Source organism: Saccoglossus kowalevskii, chromosome 19 (genome assembly GCF_978046115.1).
Source record: "Saccoglossus kowalevskii chromosome 19, keSacKowa6.1, whole genome shotgun sequence".
Classification (NCBI taxonomy): domain Eukaryota; kingdom Metazoa; phylum Hemichordata; class Enteropneusta; family Harrimaniidae; genus Saccoglossus; species Saccoglossus kowalevskii.
Genome location: NC_140659.1, coordinates 30,644,901 through 30,665,662, shown reverse-complemented (window position 1 = coordinate 30,665,662; position 20,762 = coordinate 30,644,901). Strand labels below are relative to the sequence as shown.

Genomic DNA, 20,762 nt, shown 5'->3' with positions numbered 1-20,762 from the left:
GGCTCAGAGGTACTAATTTAGTGGTAGTCCCAGTTCACTAATTCACAACCACAGTTCAACCCAAAGCTCAGAGGTGCACTTTTAGTGGTAGTCCCAGTTCACCAATTCACAACCACAGTTCAACCCAAGGCTCAGAGGTACTAATTTAGTGGTAGTCCCAGTTCACTAATTCACAACCACAGTTCAACCCAAAGCTCAGAGGTGCACTTTTAGTGGTAGTCCCAGTTCACCAATTCACAACCACAGTTCAACCCAAGGCTCAGAGGTGCACTTTTAGTGGTAGTCCCAGTTCACCAGTACACAACCACAGTTCAACCCAAGGCTCAAAGGTGCACTTTTAGTGGTAGTCCCAGTTCACTAATTCACAACCACAGTTCAACCCAAGGCTCAGAGGTACTAATTTAGTGGTAGTCCCAGTTCACCAATTCACAACCACAGTTCAACCCAAGGCTCAAAGGTGCACTTTTAGTGGTAGTCCCAGTTCACCAATTCACAACCACAGTTCAACCCAAGGCTCAGAGGTGCACTTTTAGTGGTAGTCCCAGTTCACCAATTCACAACCACAGTTCAACCCAAGGCTCAGAGGTAGTAATTTTGTGGTAGTCCCAGTTCACCAATTCACAACCACAGTTCAACCCAAGGCTCAGAGGTGCACTTTTAGTGGTAGTCCCAGTTCACCAATTCACAACCACAGTTCAACCCAAGGCTCAGAGGTGCACTTTTAGTGGTAGTCCCAGTTCACCAATTCACAACCACAGTTCAACCCTAGGCTGAAGTACTAATTTAGTGGTAGTCCCAGTTCACCAATTCACAACCACAGTTCAACCCAAGGCTCAGAGGTGCACTTTTAGTGGTAGTCCCAGTTCACCAATTCACAACCACAGTTCAACCCAAAGCTCAGAGGTACTAATTTAGTGATACTCCCAGTTCACCAGTACACAACCACAGTTCAACCCAAGGCTCAGAGGTGCACTTTTAGTGGTAGTCCCAGTTCACCAATTCACAACCACAGTTCAACCCAAGGCTCAGAGGTGCACTTTTAGTGGTAGTCCCAGTTCACCAATTCACAACCACAGTTCAACCCAAAGCTCAGAGGTACTAATTTAGTGATACTCCCAGTACACAACCACAGTTCAACCCAAGGCTCAGAGGTGCACTTTTAGTGGTAGTCCCAGTTCACCAATTCACAACCACAGTTCAACCCAAGGCTCAGAGGTGCACTTTTAGTGGTAGTCCCAGTTCACCAATTCACAACCACAGTTCAACCCAAGGCTCAGAGGTGCACTTTTAGTGGTAGTTCCAGTTCACCAATTCACAACCACAGTTCAACCCAAGGCTCAGAGGTGCACTTTTAGTGGTAGTCCCAGTTCACCAATTCACAACCACAGTTCAACCCAAGGCTCAGAGGTGCACTTTTAGTGGTAGTCCCAGTTCACCAATTCACAACCACAGTTCAACCCAAGGCTCAGAGGTGCACTTTTAGTGGTAGTCCCAGTTCACCAATTCACAACCACAGTTCAACCCAAGGCTCAGAGGTACTAATTTAGTGGTAGTCCCAGTTCACCAATTCACAACCACAGTTCAACCCAAAGCTCAGAGGTACTAATTTAGTGATACTCCCAGTACACAACCACAGTTCAACCCAAGGCTCAGAGGTACTAATTTAGTGGTAGTCCCAGTTCACCAATTCACAACCACAGTTCAACCCAAGGCTCAGAGGTACTAATTTAGTGGTAGTCCCAGTTCACCAGTACACAACCACAGTTCAACCCAAGGCTCAGATGTGCACTTTTAGTGGTAGTCCCAGTTCACCAATTCACAACCACAGTTCAACCCAAGGCTCAGAGGTACTAATTTAGTGGTAGTCCCAGTTCACCAGTACACAACCACAGTTCAACCCAAGGCTCAGATGTGCACTTTTAGTGGTAGTCCCAGTTCACCAATTCACAACCACAGTTCAACCCAAGGCTCAGAGGTACTAATTTAGTGGTAGTCCCAGTTCACCAGTACACAACCACAGTTCAACCCAAGGCTCAGATGTGCACTTTTAGTGGTAGTCCCAGTTCACCAATTCACAACCACAGTTCAACCCAAGGCTCAAAGGTACTAATTTAGTGGTAGTCCCAGTTCACCAGTACACAACCACAGTTCAACCCAAGGCTCAAAGGTGCACTTTTAGTGGTAGTCCCAGTTCACTAATTCACAACCACAGTTCAACCCAAGGCTCAGAGGTACTAATTTAGTGGTAGTCCCAGTTCACCAGTACACAACCACAGTTCAACCCAAGGCTCAAAGGTGCACTTTTAGTGGTAGTCCCAGTTCACCAATTCACAACCACAGTTCAACCCAAGGCTCAGAGGTGCACTTTTAGTGGTAGTCCCAGTTCACCAATTCACAACCACAGTTCAACCCAAGGCTCAGAGGTGCACTTTTAGTGGTAGTCCCAGTTCACCAATTCACAACCACAGTTCAACCCAAGGCTCAGAGGTGCACTTTTAGTGGTAGTCCCAGTTCACCAATTCACAACCACAGTTCAACCCTAGGCTCAGAGGTACTAATTTAGTGGTAGTCTCAGTTCACCAATTCACAACCACAGTTCAACCCAAGGCTCAGAGGTGCACTTTTAGTGGTAGTCCCAGTTCACCAATTCACAACCACAGTTCAACCCAAGGCTCAGAGGTGCACTTTTAGTGGTAGTCCCAGTTCACCAATTCACAACCACAGTTCAACCCTAGGCTCAGAGGTACTAATTTAGTGGTAGTCTCAGTTCACCAATTCACAACCACAGTTCAACCCAAGGCTCAGAGGTGCTAATTTAGTGGTAGTCTCAGTTCACCAATTCACAACCACAGTTCAACCCAAGGCTCAGAGGTGCACTTTTAGTGGTAGTTCCAGTTCACCAATTCACAACCACAGTTCAACCCAAAGCTCAGAGGTGCACTTTTAGTGGTAGCCCCAGTTCACCAATTCACAACCACAGTTCAACCCAAGGCTCAGAGGTACTAATTTAGTGGTAGTCCCAGTTCACCAATTCACAACCACAGTTCAACCCAAGGCTCAGAGGTGCACTTTTAGTGGTAGTCCCAGTTCACCAATTCACAACCACAGTTCAACCCAAAGCTCAGAGGTACTAATTTAGTGGTAGCCCCAGTTCACCAATTCACAACCACAGTTCAACCCAAGGCTCAGAGGTACTAATTTAGTGGTAGTCCCAGTTCACCAATTCACAACCACAGTTCAACCCAAGGCTCAGAGGTGCACTTTTAGTGGTAGTCCCAGTTCACCAATTCACAACCACAGTTCAACCCAAAGCTCAGAGGTACTAATTTAGTGATACTCCCAGTTCACCAATACACAACCACAGTTCAACCCAATGCTCAGAGGTACTAATTTAGTGGTAGTCCCAGTTCACCAGTACACAACCACAGTTCAACCCAAGGCTCAGAGGTACTAATTTAGTGGTAGTCCCAGTTCACCAATTCACAACCACAGTTCAACCCAAGGCTCAGAGGTGCACTTTTAGTGGTAGTCCCAGTTCACCAATTCACAACCACAGTTCAACCCAATGCTCAGAGGTACTAATTTAGTGATACTCCCAGTTCACCAATACACAACCACAGTTCAACCCAATGCTCAGAGGTACTAATTTAGTGGTAGTCCCAGTTCACCAGTACACAACCACAGTTCAACCCAAGGCTCAGAGGTACTAATTTAGTGGTAGTCCCAGTTCACCAATTCACAACCACAGTTCAACCCAAAGCTCAGAGGTACTAATTTAGTGATACTCCCAGTTCACCAGTACACAACCACAGTTCAACCCAAGGCTCAGAGGTGCACTTTTAGTGGTAGTCCCAGTTCACCAATTCACAACCACAGTTCAACCCCAGGCTGAAGTACTAATTTAGTGATACTCCCAGTACACAACCACAGTTCAACCCAATGCTCAGAGGTACTAATTTAGTGGTAGTCCCAGTTCACCAGTACACAACCACAGTTCAACCCAAGGCTCAGAGGTACTAATTTAGTGGTAGTCCCAGTTCACCAATTCACAACCACAGTTCAACCCAAGGCTCAGAGGTGCACTTTTAGTGGTAGTCCCAGTTCACCAATTCACAACCACAGTTCAACCCAAAGCTCAGAGGTACTAATTTAGTGATACTCCCAGTACACAACCACAGTTCAACCCAATGCTCAGAGGTACTAATTTAGTGGTAGTCCCAGTTCACCAGTACACAACCACAGTTCAACCCAAGGCTCAGAGGTACTAATTTAGTGGTAGTCCCAGTTCACCAATTCACAACCACAGTTCAACCCAATGCTCAGAGGTACTAATTTAGTGGTAGTCCCAGTTCACCAGTACACAACCACAGTTCAACCCAAGGCTCAGAGGTACTAATTTAGTGGTAGTCCCAGTTCACCAATTCACAACCACAGTTCAACCCAATGCTCAGAGGTACTAATTTAGTGGTAGTCCCAGTTCACCAGTACACAACCACAGTTCAACCCAAGGCTCAGAGGTGCACTTTTAGTGGTAGTCCCAGTTCACCAATTCACAACCACAGTTCAACCCAATGCTCAGAGGTACTAATTTAGTGGTAGTTCCAGTTCACCAATACACAACCACAGTTCAACCCAATGCTCAGAGGTACTAATTTAGTGGTAGTCCCAGTTCACCAGTACACAACCACAGTTCAACCCAAGGCTCAGAGGTGCACTTTTAGTGGTAGTTCCAGTTCACCAATTCACAACCACAGTTCAACCCAAGGCTCAGAGGTACTAATTTAGTGGTAGTTCCAGTTCACCAATTCACAACCACAGTTCAACCCAAGGCTCAGAGGTACTAATTTAGTGGTAGTCTCAGTTCACCAATTCACAACCACAGTTCAACCCAAGGCTCAGAGGTGCACTTTTAGTGGTAGTCCCAGTTCACCAATTCGCAACCACAGTTCAACCCTAGGCTCAGAGGTGCACTTTTAGTGGTAGTCCCAGTTCACCAATTCACAACCACAGTTCAACCCAAGGCTCAGAGGTGCACTTTTAGTGGTAGTCCCAGTTCACCAATTCGCAACCACAGTTCAACCCTAGGCTCAGAGGTGCACTTTTAGTGGTAGTCCCAGTTCACCAATTCACAACCACAGTTCAACCCAAAGCTCAGAGGTGCACTTTTAGTGGTAGTCCCAGTTCACCAATTCACAACCACAGTTCAACCCAAGGCTCAGAGGTGCACTTTTAGTGGTAGTCCCAGTTCACCAATTCACAACCACAGTTCAACCCAAAGCTCAGAGGTACTAATTTAGTGGTAGTCCCAGTTCACCAATTCACAACCACAGTTCAACCCAAGGCTCAGAGGTACTAATTTAGTGGTAGTCCCAGTTCACCAATTCACAACCACAGTTCAACCCAAGGCTCAGAGGTACTAATTTAGTGGTAGTCCCAGTTCACCAATTCACAACCACAGTTCAACCCAAGGCTCAGAGGTACTAATTTAGTGATAGTCCCAGTTCACCAATTCACAACCACAGTTCAACCCAAGGCTCAGAGGTACTAATTTAGTGGTAGTCTCAGTTCACCAATTCACAACCACAGTTCAACCCAAGGCTCAAAGGTGCACTTTTAGTGGTAGTCCCAGTTCACCAATTCGCAACCACAGTTCAACCCAAGGCTCAGAGGCACTAATTTAGTGGTAGTCCCAGTTCACCAATTCACAACCACAGTTCAACCCAAAGCTCAGAGGTACTAATTTAGTGGTAGTTCCAGTTCACCAATTCACAACCACAGTTCAACCCAAGGCTCAGAGGTGCACTTTTAGTGGTAGCCCCAGTTCACCAATTCACAACCACAGTTCAACCCAAGGCTCAGAGGTGCACTTTTAGTGGTAGCCCCAGTTCACCAATTCACAACCACAGTTCAACCCAAGGCTCAGAGGTACTAATTTAGTGGTAGTCCCAGTTCACCAATTCACAACCACAGTTCAACCCAAGGCTCAGAGGTACACTTTTAGTGGTAGTCCCAGTTCACCAATTCACAACCACAGTTCAACCCAAGGCTCAGAGGTGCACTTTTAGTGGTAGTCTCAGTTCACCAATTCACAACCACAGTTCAACCCAAGGCTCAAAGGTGCACTTTTAGTGGTAGTCCCAGTTCACCAATTCACAACCACAGTTCAACCCAAAGCTCAGAGGTACTAATTTAGTGGTAGTTCCAGTTCACCAATTCACAACCACAGTTCAACCCAAGGCTCAGAGGTGTGAATTTAGTGGTAGTCCCTGTTCACCAATTCACAAGTACAGTTCAACCCACATCAGTTTATACTGCTATTTAATTAAGATACGATAACAACAAAAAACTTTAATTTAACTTCCTTCCCGTCTAGACAAGGGTTTTTCGTTGTTATATTTTGGCTAAAAAAGCAGCATGCAAATACATTATAATGTCTGTTGTTACCTCTCTCTTGGCATATTCTTAACATATTAACACTTCTTCTAAGTACCAATTAGACAGTGTTGCTTCTATTTTATCTATTTTCGTCCCAAGATTACTGTCATTTCAATAGTGCAAGAAACATTACTATGTCTTCAGCCCTTCCTAAGGTCACCTCACAGTGCAAAAGGTCACTGTACTTTTAGGACACTAATAACAAATTAAAAGGACATACTCTTTTCATTGGATTGCCAATTTACCTAGTTTCACTGCATGGATTATATGCTGTGTTAATGATCTTGTAAAGATTTAAGGGCACCTTAAACTAAATGTATGCAATTAGTACATGTATGTCTTTAATTAATGAATTATTCTATCAACTACAAGTGTTCCTATACAGATATTTAGGATTAGACTTTATCAAATCAAATCAAATCAAATCAAATCAAATCATTTATCACATACTGACTCCCTGGAGGGAATGGCAATAGTTACATATGATAGTAAAAGTATACGGTATTAATACATTAAAAAAGAAGGAATAAAAGTAAACTAATCTACAAAAACTGAATAATAATAATAAAAAAAATTAAACGACTCCTTCTAAAAGAAAGATGCATATTATGCCTGTATTTGTTGTCTAATTTCAAAGCACTTGTTGATATACTGTGCTACCTGGATAACAATACTATCATTATTTAACAGTGCAGTGAACTATTTATTGTATCTATCTTTGCAGTTGTGAAGTAGTTTTATTTTATTGTGTTGTCACAGAATTTTTATCTCTCAGTACTTCCCCCTTTGTGTCACCTTTAATCACTGCTCTACCACACTTTTTAGCTCCGCTGTCGACTTTGTCGAGCGGAGCTTATCATATGAGTGATTGTCCGTCGTCATCGTCCGTGTCAATGTTTTACTTTTTTGACTTCTTGAAAACTACAAGCCTGAATGCTTTGATACTTGGTGTATATAGGTACTACATGTGAACCTCTCTCAGATTTGTTCATTTTGTAATGATATCTTCAATTCTCTAATTTTGGTGAATATTTTTGTCATTTTTGGTAAAAAGTGATATTTTCGACTTCTTGTTAAAAACCGCAAGTCCGATTGCTTTGATATTACATATATAGATACTACATGTGGACCTCTCTCAGATTTGTTCATTTTGTGATGATATCTTCAATTCTCTAATTTTGGTGAATACTTTTGTCATTTTTGGTAAAAAGTGATATTTTCGACTTCTTGTTAAAAACTGTAAGTCCGATTGCTTTGATATTACATATATAGGTACTACATGTGGACCTCTCTCAGATTTGTTCATTTGTGATGATATCTTCAATTCTCTAATTTTGGTGAATATTTTTGTAATTTTTGGTAAAAAGTGATATTTTCGACTTCTTCTTAAAAACTAAAAGTTCAATTGCTTTGATATTACATATATAGATACTACATGTAGACCTTTCTCAGATTTGTTCATTTCGTGATGATATCTTCAATTCTCTAATTTTGGTGAATATTTTGGTCATTTTTGGTAAAAAGTGATATTTTCGACTTCTTGTTAAAAACTGTAAGTCCGATTGCTTTGATACTATACATATTGTTCATTTTCTAATGATGTCTTCAGTTCTTTAATTGAAATGTGCATTGCTAACAGCGGAGCTATCTCAGCCGATAGGCTGCTTGTCTTATAAACAAAAGACGTTAACATTCTGACACAGAGGGCGCTATCACTGTTGCTCTAAACAGATTCTCTTATTTTACCCGTTCACTTACATTACATTAACAGTTACTTTGTCTGAGACAAAATGCAATTTTCTGGCTATAAAGACGCAATTGAAATCTTGAAACAAAATCTTATCTGATTTAAATCTCTGACTTCTACACATATGGTTTTTTCGCCACTGAGTTTGTTCCCCTTCCCAATTCACCACTCTGTTCACGCCCTTCCCAATTCACCACTCTGTTCACCCCCTTCCTAATTCACCACTCTGTTCACCTCCTTTCTAATTCACCACTCTGTTCACCTCCTTCCTAATTCACCACTCTGTTCACCCCCTTCCTAATTCACCACTCTGTTCACCCCTAAACAAGAACTAGACAAGCAACCAGAATAGCGGAGGATCTTAAATCTTAGTGTTCAGGTGTCTCTATATTGGCTTAGGACATTTTGCAGCTAGCAACATGAGATATTTCTAATTGTTGGCCATGTTTTGAGTGTAAAACAGTAAATTTAACATTTTTATGTCTTTGAACAAAATTAGAACATTTAAAAAAAATACCACTAAATTGCTGATGTCAGCTTGCAAAGTTAGGCAAGAAATGTCAAGCATTGAATAGTTTGGAAGCTTACTTGCCATAGAGATGGTAAGTTAGGCAAGAAATGTCAAGCATTGAATAGTTTGGAAGCTTACTTGCCATAGAGATGGTAAGTTAGGCAATAAATGTCAAGCATTGAATAGTTTGGAAGCTTACTTGCCATAGAGATGGTAAGTTAGGCAAGAAATGTCAAGCATTGAATAGTTTGGAAGCTTACTTGCCATAGAGATGGTAAGTTAGGCAAGAAATGTCAAGCATTGAATAGTTTGGAAGCTTACTTGCCATAGAGATGGTAAGTTAGGCAATAAATGTCAAGCATTGAATAGTTTGGAAGCTTACTTGCCATAGAGATGGTAAGTTAGGCAATAAATGTCAAGCATTGAATAGTTTGGAAGCTTACTTGCCATAGAGATGGTAAGTTAGGCAATAAATGTCAAGCATTGAATAGTTTGGAAGCTTACTTGCCATAGAGATGGTAAGTTAGGCAATAAATGTCAAGCATTGAATAGTTTGGAAGCTTACTTGCCATAGAGATGGTAAGTTAGGCAATAAATGTCAAGCATTGAATAGTTTGGAAGCTTACTTGCCATAGAGATGGTAAGTTAGGCAAGAAATGTCGAGCCTTGCAGACTTTTCATTTTTTTCCTTGTATTTCATGGTTAACATTTTTTATTCGTAAATACCCTTGAATATATCCCCTGTCTTTATAGTAATGTTAAATTTAGTTTTGAGTAAGAAAGTTAGCTGTGATGAGGATTGAAGTAGCTGGAGAGCAGCAAGTACTCTGTCTGCTGCCAAGCTACAAATGATGACATCTCATATTTAAACAATGTTTCATCAGTAATGTCCATCTTTAATTGACAGAGAGATTGTAAGCAAATGACAGATGCAATCAGCTGGGAAGAAATAATTATTCATACTCCATGGACTCATTAAATATCATCATCCCACAAGACTAATTTATTCATTTTAGAATGACAGCGAGGAGACATTAATCTTGCATGTGTTAGTATTGTTGCAATAACATTGATGGTTTTACTGACTTGATGCAGGTGGTTGTCAGCCTTGTCATGTTAGGTACGTTATTCAGACGGTCCCTGGGAGTGAGGATCAGCTGTGCTTCTCTGCATTAAACATTTACATAATGTGTAAACATAACTTGCTGTATGAAGTAACTCATTTGCTTGTCTAAATGAAAGAGTAAAAACATTCTGGCATTATTTGGCAGTTTTGCCATGCAATGTGCTGATTCCCTTCTACAGTGGCTGCTTTGCATCATCCAACAAGTGCTTGAAGAACCAAAGGTTAATGCAAGTGTTTTTGGGGGGGGGGATTTCCTTCTCGCTGACTGAGAATTAAACCAACAGTTTTCAAATTAAACCACAGATGATCAAGTTATTTTGTTGACATCCAAATTTCATCCACTGTTAGATAAGCATTCCAGATGAATTAACACAAAAATTCAACAACAGTCGTTTTGGCGTCTCCGTCAATGTCCAGCAATTTAAATTATGTAAACTGCTCTTGAATGTTAGCACCATACCCTGTCTCCATGGCTTTGCATTCACTAAATGTTAGCACCATACCCTGTCCCCATGGCTTTGCATTCACTAAATGTTAGCACCATACCCTGTCACCATGGCTTTGCATTCATTGAATGTTAGCACCATACCCTGTCTCCATGGCTTTGCATTCACTAAACGTTAGCACCATACCCTGTCCCCATGGCTTTGCATTCACTAAATGTTAGCACCATACCCTGTCCCCATGGCTTTGCATTCATTGAATGTTAGCACCATACCCTGTCCCCATGGCTTTGCATTCACTTAATGTTAGCACCATACCCTGTCCCCATGGCTTTGCATTCATTGAATGTTAGCACCATATCCTGTCCCCATGGCTTTGCATTCATTGAATGTTAGCACCATACCCTGTCCCCAGGGCTTTGCATTCATTGAATGTTCTCTCATTGTGTCACTATGTTGGGTTGTTTACACTACCCAGATCAGAAGTAATGGATACCCCAGGCGCTATAACTACTGTACTATGGAGGAGAGAAATGCTGAGAAGTCATGGAATGTTAATTTGCCGGGTCATAAGGTTATACATGGATCAAACCATTATGTTTAGAATTGGCATGTTAATTTCTTAAGATATGAACCTGTCTTTCAATTTCAAACATTCAATTTTGAAGTATTATCAAACACTTGCTATTGCCTACAACAAATTCACTCATTATTTTCCTCTTCAAGTAACTTGTAAAATTTGCTTTTTGTTTCCTCGTTGGTCCCTCCTATTTTGAATGTCCCTGTTCATTTTCATCTTGGTCTGATTTCTGAACACTACATTTCACTGCAAGTGCAATTGATAATTGGAAATTCCATCACATGAACTGGACACAATTTAATAATATTACTACATATAATTGATACTGCTCCACCCCTAGCATTGATACATCCATCATTTTCATTCATAGTTAATTTATTTTTACATTTTGAATAAATACTGATCTTAACATTTGATCCCGACATTCTGAACATTGATTTACAAGGTGTATGAAGCGAGTATTTCAAATTTGAATTTCACATACATGTGTATAACTCGTACATTTTTAAGTGTCTTGTATTCAAATATTTACACTGCTTGGTCAAGTATGTTGTGCAAAGAATGTAAAAATTTCAAAGTCACCGAAATCATTTGGCTGTTTAATCAAGCATCAGGCCCCATTCATTTATTTTTTCTGTAATTTCAGTAAAATTACTTTTGGCTGTTTAATCAAGCATCAGGCCCCATTCATTTAATTATTTTTTCTGTAATTTCAGTAAAATTACTTTTGGCTGTTTAATCAGGCCCCATTCATTTAATTATTTTTTCTGTAATTTCAGTAAAATTAGTGCAAAAGTTTTGTCAAGGGTTGTAGATTGTAAAAAAAGTATTTAATCCTTGACCTAAATTAAAGTTGAATACGTTTGTGCCATCAAACGTAAAAGTGTAACAAGTCTAGTTCGACCATTCCTCCCTAGAATACTCAGCTGTTTGACTCCTGCTACTAAATAGATATTTACATATCTTTAGTAATTACTGGGTCTGCTATTCATTACAAATAATAATTGATTACCTTTGAAAAATATTGAAATATGAATAGTAATTAATTTTAATATGTCATATAATTCTTTGGATTATAATTGTAGTGCTATCGAATTGCAAACGCCGACTGGCCTTCCGAATTAAGCACATCATTCTGTATTATTTTGATTTCCTTATCCCATGCTTAATAATTAGATTATGAATATCCTGAAAACACAATTCAAAACATGTCACCTTCGGCTTTATTATCATAATTAATACATGAGCTATGTGGTTGGCCTGTAAATTACAGAAACAACATTTAATAGGCTGTCATGTGTTTGCATTGATTCCGCTCCTCATTTATAGTGGCCTCTAGGTATCGCCATCAGACTTTGTTTTAAACAGACTTAAACTGTTATAAAATTGTCTGTCCTAGTTCATGATTGGTAAGACTAGTGACGCTGCTTGTGTGGCCTCTTAAATGTTCTGAAGTTCAGATCTGTCGTGGTTTTCAGTTCCTTGTGTGTGGGTGTGTACTGTGTCTCCTTGTTTGGGGCCTCATACAGTATAAGCTGTGTTTAAGGATATACAATGTATGCGTTGGGAGACAGGCAGCTTTTTACAAGCGTGTGTTCTACTATACCAGTTTTCATTTTGTGTGGTTGTCATTCTTTGAGGATTACGTCCAGAGTCCCTTCTCATTATTTACAACGTCCAGCGCTTCACAGTAGGAGTGGGTATCACTTACGTGCATTATCTGTGCCTCAGTTGAACTTGAAGGATATGTACAGTGTGTGCTTTTGAACACATCAGTCTGTAATGATACATTTTAGGATTTGTGGCCTGCAATTTTTCTCTGTATATTTTCTGCTACGAAGTATTGCCACTGTTATATAAAATGGACCCAGACACCATATCTGTATCCTCGAACATTCTGGACGAGATTTTTATGTGCCTTGAGACATCGTTCAACCTACTGGAAGACATTACCAAAGATGAGGGCTTCGAAGACATCTCTGAGGAAAACAAGGTTCTTATTTTGATCTTTCTAAACTTCATTCAATTTTTCTTTTTTTTGATGTTTTGGGATTTTGGTATTTATTCCATCTTGATTTCATGCGTCATTACTATTTCCCATCTCCTTACAAGCTTAAAAACATAATGTTTATACTTGGTTCTTCACTTTACCGTGGTTGGTTACAGTGTTCCTTCAACATGACAGCTATAATAGGTAACTTGCTACTCCACGTTTTCATGAACGCAGACACAACATCTGATGTCCATATTTGTGAAAACATGAAATATCATCAGTCTCTTCTTTGCCATGGTAATGAGAATCATTAGCATGAACCAAGTTTTTCCAGAGGTCATGTGTTCTGACCTCATTTCCTGAAGTGTGAAGTTCCATCAAGGAAGACAAGTCTCCTAATTGCCAGTCTCTCATAATCTAATAATAATTTCTAGTGTCCCTCAGGAAAGTAAACAGTTTTTCAGAAATGCGTTATTTTCTTTCATTTCCCAAGATAAATGCAATCACGAAATATGTGTGTACCCAAGATTTTATGAAATCTTTTTTAAAAAATTTGTCTTTTTTTTTGTCTTTTATTTGTTCATGAATTGTAGTACATGTAATCAACACATAGTAGATTCTTGTGAAGGGATTTATATTGATACAAATCCAAGTGTAGGATTATGGTGTCATCTCCTTATAAGCCCCAAACTCGAAACCTTTTTATTAATTTATTCTTTCTTTTTTTTTCCAGATTACAGATTTCAATTAATCGGTATTGAATTATTTTCAGTTAAAATCTTTCTTCTCTAGGATGCATGGCGAATCTGATGAAAGGAATGATGTCTTTTGACTGTCACCAGATTTGGTCGTTCAATGTTTCAAAAATTTGTTTTTCCAGAATGGATTGAATGCTCTTCACCTTAGCTCTAAAGAAGGCCACCTTAATATTGTAAGAGAATTGCTGAAGAGAGGTGCCAATGTGGACGCAGCTACTAAGGTAAGACTCTCCTTAAGAATGTGCACAGTGGGAAGGGACATTCTCATTAAGGTGGGTCACTGAACATCAACTTCTATCCTGTCTGAACAAACCTAAATTAGATTTACTACAAAATATACAGTAATTTGTTGCTTTCAAATTCAGGGAGTTTGTAACCATGGTAATAAAGCAGAGACTTGTATAGTAAATTTAAAATAGGATGTAATGTTATCAAATTGTCAGTCTCAATCAATCAAGGATAAATCTATTTCAGTAGAAGTAAAAATTTTACAGTTCTGCAATAAAAGAAACTTTTCAGGTTTTTTGGTAAATGTTATACTTAATTTTTATTTTTTGAATAAAAATGACTTTTTAGTCTCAGTTTTAAGTGATAGTCTGATTTCATGTATTTTTTTATTATAGAATAATGATGGGAATTTATTATTTTATTAATTGTCTTTAATCCTTTTTCCCGCTTTCCTACAAATGCAATTTTTTGGGAAAGTACATTACATTGTATCTGACTTGTTTGGCTTTCAGATCATTCCCTAAATGGTATTCCAGGTTTAACCAGATTTACCTGCGGCTATATTTCAAATGACTAGTTGTACTGCATTGCAATTTGTACCAATGTACCTAATTCCTATTAATCAAATAATAAACAAGAAAAGAGTGCTATACCTATATAAGTAAGAACAAAACCTGCAAACAGTGCTTATACCATAGAGACTTGTTATTTATATATCAATAAACAGTACTTGAAAAGTTTCGTTTCACATTTATCGTACCTTAACAGAAGCGTCAATTATTTTCACAGATTATTAATTGAAATATTCACATCATACAATAAAAAATTAAAAATTGTTGGGAAAATCTAAATGGAATGTATTTGGTCAAAAGGTCATGAAAATGTGTATTATAAAATGAGGTCAATACTATCAAAATCAAATGAAAACTAAGTTGTGTTGTACTTTCTTGGGTTTGAATAGTAACTTTTATTTTTCTATTAATCAAAGCGACAAGACTGTTTGTACATTAAATTAAATTAAACTATTTAGAAGGTTTTTAGAATTGGTTAATTATAGCAATAGTTAGAAAGAGTTAGTTTATCTAGTTACTTGTATCATAAAAACTATTTTGTATTGTCCAACCTAGTGTTAAGTGTCTTAATATGAAAGTTTTCACCGTATAATTCCATTTACTTCAATAAGTATAGTCGTGATATAAAACTTATTATAAAATGTTTGACTAATAAGTTGAGATTAGTCACACAAAATAAGCCAAATTTTTAAAATTGAAATATTACTTTCCATTATTAGTTTTGGAAAGTGGTTGCACGTAGATCATGTCTGCTTACATTATTTGTTCTTTAGTCAGAAATAAATAAAACGATGTAGTTTAGAAAATGCCATCAACTTTGATAGCAAATAGTTACTTAATTCAAATGACAAAAAGTCATTTTAAATACAAGTTACATATTTGCTCTAATAGAAAAACGCATACACCCCCCCCACAACCCCCCCCCCCCCCCCACATGTGGATATGTTCAATATGGATCATGTGAAAGAATCAGCTATTAAAATTCTGACATTCATTTTTCGCTGACAGTCTTTCTAAACGCTTCTCAATGATTTATTTACAAGAACTAGTAAATGAATATCTGTAATAAAGATGGATCATTCTTGTTGTGCCTGTCTGGTATTGATAAGGGATACATGTTAAATTTATTCTCAGGAGTCATATATATCTCTGTAAAGTTTTATTAGCTCCGCTGTCGACTTTGTGGAGCGGAGCTTATCATATGAGTGATTGTCCGTCGTCGTCGTCGTCGTCGTCCGTCGTCGTCGTCCGTGTCAATGTTTTACTTTTTCGACTTCTTCTTGAAAACTACAAGCCTGAATGCTTTGATACTTGGTGTATATGTACCTTGGGTAGACCTCTCTTAGGTTTGTTCATTTCATGTTGATATCTTCAATTCTCTAATTTTGGTGAATATTTTTGTCATTTTTGGTAAAAAGTGATATTTTCGACTTCTTGTTAAAAACCGCAAGTGCAAATGCTTTGATATTACATATATAGGTACTACATGTGGACCTCTCTCAGATTTGTTCATTTTGTAATGATATCTTTAATTCTCTAATTTTGGTGAATATTTTTGTCATTTTTGGTAAAAAGTGATATTTTCGACTTCTTGTTAAAAACCGCAAGTGCAAATGCTTTGATAATACATATATAGGTACTACATTTGGACCTCTCTCAGATTTGTTCATTTTGTAATGATATCTTTAATTCTCTAATTTTGGTGAATATTTTTGTCATTTTTGGTAAAAAGTGATATTTAGCTCCGCTGTCGACTTTGTCGAGCGGAGCTTATCATATGAGTGATTGTCCGTCGTCGTCGTCCGTCGTCCGTCGTCCGTGTCAATGTTTTACTTTTTCGACTTCTTCTTGAAAACTACAAGCCTAAATGCTTTGATACTTGGTGTATATGTACCTTGGGTAGACCTCTCTTAGGTTTGTTCATTTCATGTTGATATCTTTAATTCTCTAATTTTGGTGAATATTTTTGTCATTTTTGGTAAAAACTGATATTTTCGACTTCTTGTTAAAAACCGCAAGTGCAATTGCTTTGATATTACATCTATAGGTACTACATGTGGACCTCTCTCAGATTTGTTAATTTTGTAATGATATCTTTAATTCTTTAATTTTGGTGAATATTTTTGTCATTTTTGGTAAAAACTGATATTTTCGACTTCCTGTTAAAAACCGCAAGTCCAATTGCTTTGATACTACATATATAGGTACTACATGTGGACCTCTCTCAGATTTGTTCATTTCGTGATGATATCTTCAATTCTCTAATTTTGGTGAATATTTTTGTCATTTTTGGTAAAAACTGATATTTTCGACTTCTTGTTAAAAACCGCAAGTGCAAATGCTTTGATATTACATATATAGGTACTACATGTGGACCTCTCTCAGATTTGTTCATTTTGTAATGATATCTTTAATTCTCTAATTTTGGTGAATATTTTTGTCATTTTTGGTAAAAACTGATATTTTCGACTTCTTGTTAAAAACCGCAAGTCCAATTGCTTTGATACTACATATATAGGTACTACATGTGGACCTCTCTCAGATTTGTTTATTTCGTGATGATATCTTCAATTCTCTAATTTTGGTGAATATTTTTGTCATTTTTGGTAAAAACTGATATTTTCGACTTCTTGTTAAAAAACCGCAAGTGCAAATGCTTTGATATTACATATATAGGTACTACATGTGGACCTCTCTCAGATTTGTTCATTTTGTAATGATATCTTTAATTCTCTAATTTTGGTGAATATTTTTGTCATTTTCGGTAAAAACTGATATTTTCGACTTCTTGTTAAAAACCGCAAGTGCAAATGCTTTGATATTACATATATAGGTACTACACGTGGACCTCTCTCAGATTTGTTCATTTTGTAATGATATCTTTAATTCTCTAATTTTGGTGAATATTTTTGTCATTTTTGGTAAAAAGTAATATTTTCGACTTCTTGTTAAAAACCGCAAGTCCGATTGCTTTGATATTACATATATAGATACTACATGTGGACCTCTCTCAGATTTGTTTATTTTGTGATGATATCTTCAATTCTCTAATTTTGGTGAATATTTTTGTAATTTTTGGTAAAAAGTGATATTTTCGACTTCTTGTTAAAAACCAATAGGTTAATTGCTTTGATATTACATATATAGATACTACATGTAGACCTTTCTCAGATTTGTTCATTTTGTGATGATATCTTCAGTTCTCTAATTTTGGTGAATATTTTTGTCATTTTTGGTAGAAAGTGATATTTTCGACTTCTTGTTAAAAACTGTAAGTCCGATTGCTTTGATACTATTCATATTGTTCATTTTCTAATCATGTCTTCAGTTCTTTAATTGAAATGTGCATTGCTAACAGCGGAGCTATCTCAGCCGATAGGCTGCTTGTTAATACTGCTTAAATTATTATGTTTATGCAGTCAGGAATATATTAAAAGGAAAAATTAATAATTCATCCCTACATATTGTTGGGCTTTTCCGGACAGTAAAATGTTATTTCTGAATGTGAAACTTCCTGTTTAATCTGTAAATTCCACCTCATGTAAAATTGTAATCATGAACTTTTTTATTTGAAATACTTTTCTTAAAATAAAACCTAAGTAAGTTGATATATATTTAAATGTCAAATATGTGTGACTTTCCGGCCCGCAACATGACATTTATATTATATTATATTGTGTTATGATTTATTCTTTTGAGATGAGGGCTACTAATGCTTTCTTTATGATGCAAATAGAAATGTCAAAAACACTCTGATCAATCATTCTTAGGATATTTTCTTATTATAAAAAGAAAAATTGCTTTTATTTGATCAACATTCATTTAAAATGAAAAGGACATCCATGTTATTTTTTGCGGTTTCCAAAAATAACAAAGAGCAGAAGGCATTTTCAAAGTAATATTACTGTTTTGAAATGGCGCATTGTGGGATACAATGATGTGTGTACTTATTATAGTTCTCTAAATTCAAAGTATCATCCATTCAAATAAACTTGCTCTAGCTGCTCCCTGGGGTCTTCATCTTGGGATGAATTAGACATTATTTCTTTTACAAAAAATGAAATATTAAATAAATCAATATTGTTGCAAAAGGACAAAAACATTTTTACTGTTTCGATTATAAATAGAAAGCTAGAACCTAAAGTAAATAAATAGATGTCCATACCTTGTATTAGATGTACTTTGTGCCCCTCTTAAAATATCAAAAACGAAAACAAAAGTATAGTGATATAGGAGCAAGGTACAAAGTCAATTTATTGATGTCACGAAAATATTGTATCAATGGCTACTTAATTCGCTATACATATGTCAGATTGTTGACTGTTCTTTTTTTGTAACCTAGTTTTTATAAATCACCAAAGTTTGACATCAGTTTGACTGATTTGTGACTTGTAAAATACATTGTGAATGTTATACTAAAATAATTGTGTTTACATTTCATTATAGAATAACTGACATTGTTGCTGTTTCATTATTCATCAAAATGTCTATACACATAAATCTTTTGTGAGCTGACAGGCTTCTCTCTGGGAAAAAAAAATTCCGGCCAATACATTATTCCTTCAAAACATATCAATTGCTAGATGGATTGAAAATGCTAAAACGGTTATAACAATATTTTTCGAAGCGAAACTATTTTACAATTGATTTACTGGTTTAAAAATGTTCTTATATTTCTGCTGTATGTTATTCCTGTATTGATTGGTGTACTGGCTTCTCATCATCTTCATTTACATACCGGCTACGGGTACTTCTAATAAATCTATCCATATATTATAAAACCCATTTAAGCTTGACAAATCTCTTATCTCACAATTTATAACTTTTCATCACTTTTTATTTGCACTAAAGTAATCCTTTAAACAATTTAATATTTCTCTTTTTTTTTTGGTAAAAATTTCAGAGACTCCTACAAGGATGTAATTTTTTATAAAAATGTTTATTGATCTTTTGAACACACAAGGCAACTTGTGTCCCATTTCACAAAATAAAATTATTTAACGAAGATAAAGATATCACATAAAAATACCTGAAACTGCGCAAAATATTGCACCTAAATTTGGCGGGAAAATTATGACGTTTAACAACTTGAACAAGTGTATAATTTGTTTTCTTGTACTTAAGAAATGTAGCAATTTTGCACAGCTGTTAATCTTAGTGATAAAATAGATATGTAATTAATCAATTCAACATGAGAAGCCAGCTTTATTTTTTATAAATCCAAGACAAATCAATTCCAGTTGAGGGAGTTTTCTTCTTCTAATTCAACAGTTTTAATGACTTAAAACAAATAAACAAGCTATTTGATATTCAGATTGCTGTGTTTCACTTGAGATTTTTGTTTATTTTTTTGGGAATCAGTTTGGATGATATTTCTGCTCCTTTTTGGTAGGCAAGCTTTTTCCCCCAAGTTTGTTTAAGTTATAACAAGCGAAAATCCAAACGATATGTCACTTTCCTTATCCATCTGTACCAGGTTGAATTAAAAAAAAAAAATCAGTTACCCATAGATATGGTTTATGGTTAGTTTATGAATATTTAAAAAAAATGTGCGACCAATCACAGCAACTGTGATTTATGTGGTACTGATGAGACTTGTGAATTTCAGATACCCCCCCCCCCTCTCACCCGCTTTATGGCAACACTGCAACTGTTTTGGGAACAGTCGTAATATTCAATTCATCTCAAATCCATTAACACTTAAAGGATAAATTGACTACCTGAATTATCATTGGACTGCAAATTTTACTCTAATTTTAATAATTGGCACTCACAGTGGAGACCTATCTGATACTCAAATAGAAATCAATGACAGCGTCTATTGATTTATTCTCCTTTCCGTCTGAGGCACATATAATACACATGTAGACAGGAGCCATACAATCCTGGAATATACTGGAAAGTTCTGGAATTTTATTTTATTCTCACTCTATAAACCTTTTATAGCCAACATTAGAATATCGTCACATGCTATTACTTTAAAACTAAACTTGGATTTGGTGAACAAACATATGTTATTTTGATTACATTCCATCTGCAATTACTTTGTTAGATCTAAGAGAATTTAATTTTACTGTCTGGCAATGCTTAAAACTATAGTTGCACTTCCATTCATTATTCATTCATTATTGCTACTGACCTGGGTGGCCCTAATGTGATGTTCAGCTTGTTAAGATCCCCCAACCCATTAATAATAAACACTGCAAGAGGAAGGAAGCAAAATGTGAGTGTTTCCATATTTTGTGTCTAGTTCTTAATAAATTTATAGTGTTGTCCTCAGACTTAATGATGAAACACTGCATTCCATTCAAATTTTTCCACTTCAAAGAGCACGTTTTGCTTTCTTTCAAAGTTTTATACAGTAATTCT

At 36.8% G+C, this 20,762-nt stretch overlaps 1 protein-coding gene across 1 annotated transcript in view; it reads left to right on the top strand.

The window, feature by feature from the left end:
- The window catches only part of LOC100372108 (uncharacterized), a 122,622-nt gene that overhangs the window by 19,821 nt on the left and 82,039 nt on the right, over positions 1-20,762 (top strand). Inside the window, exon 4 of the mRNA XM_085493793.1 lies at positions 13,716-13,814. Coding sequence (XP_085349919.1) covers positions 13,716-13,814 — 99 coding nt within the window. The remainder of the gene's footprint in view (positions 1-13,715; positions 13,815-20,762) is intronic.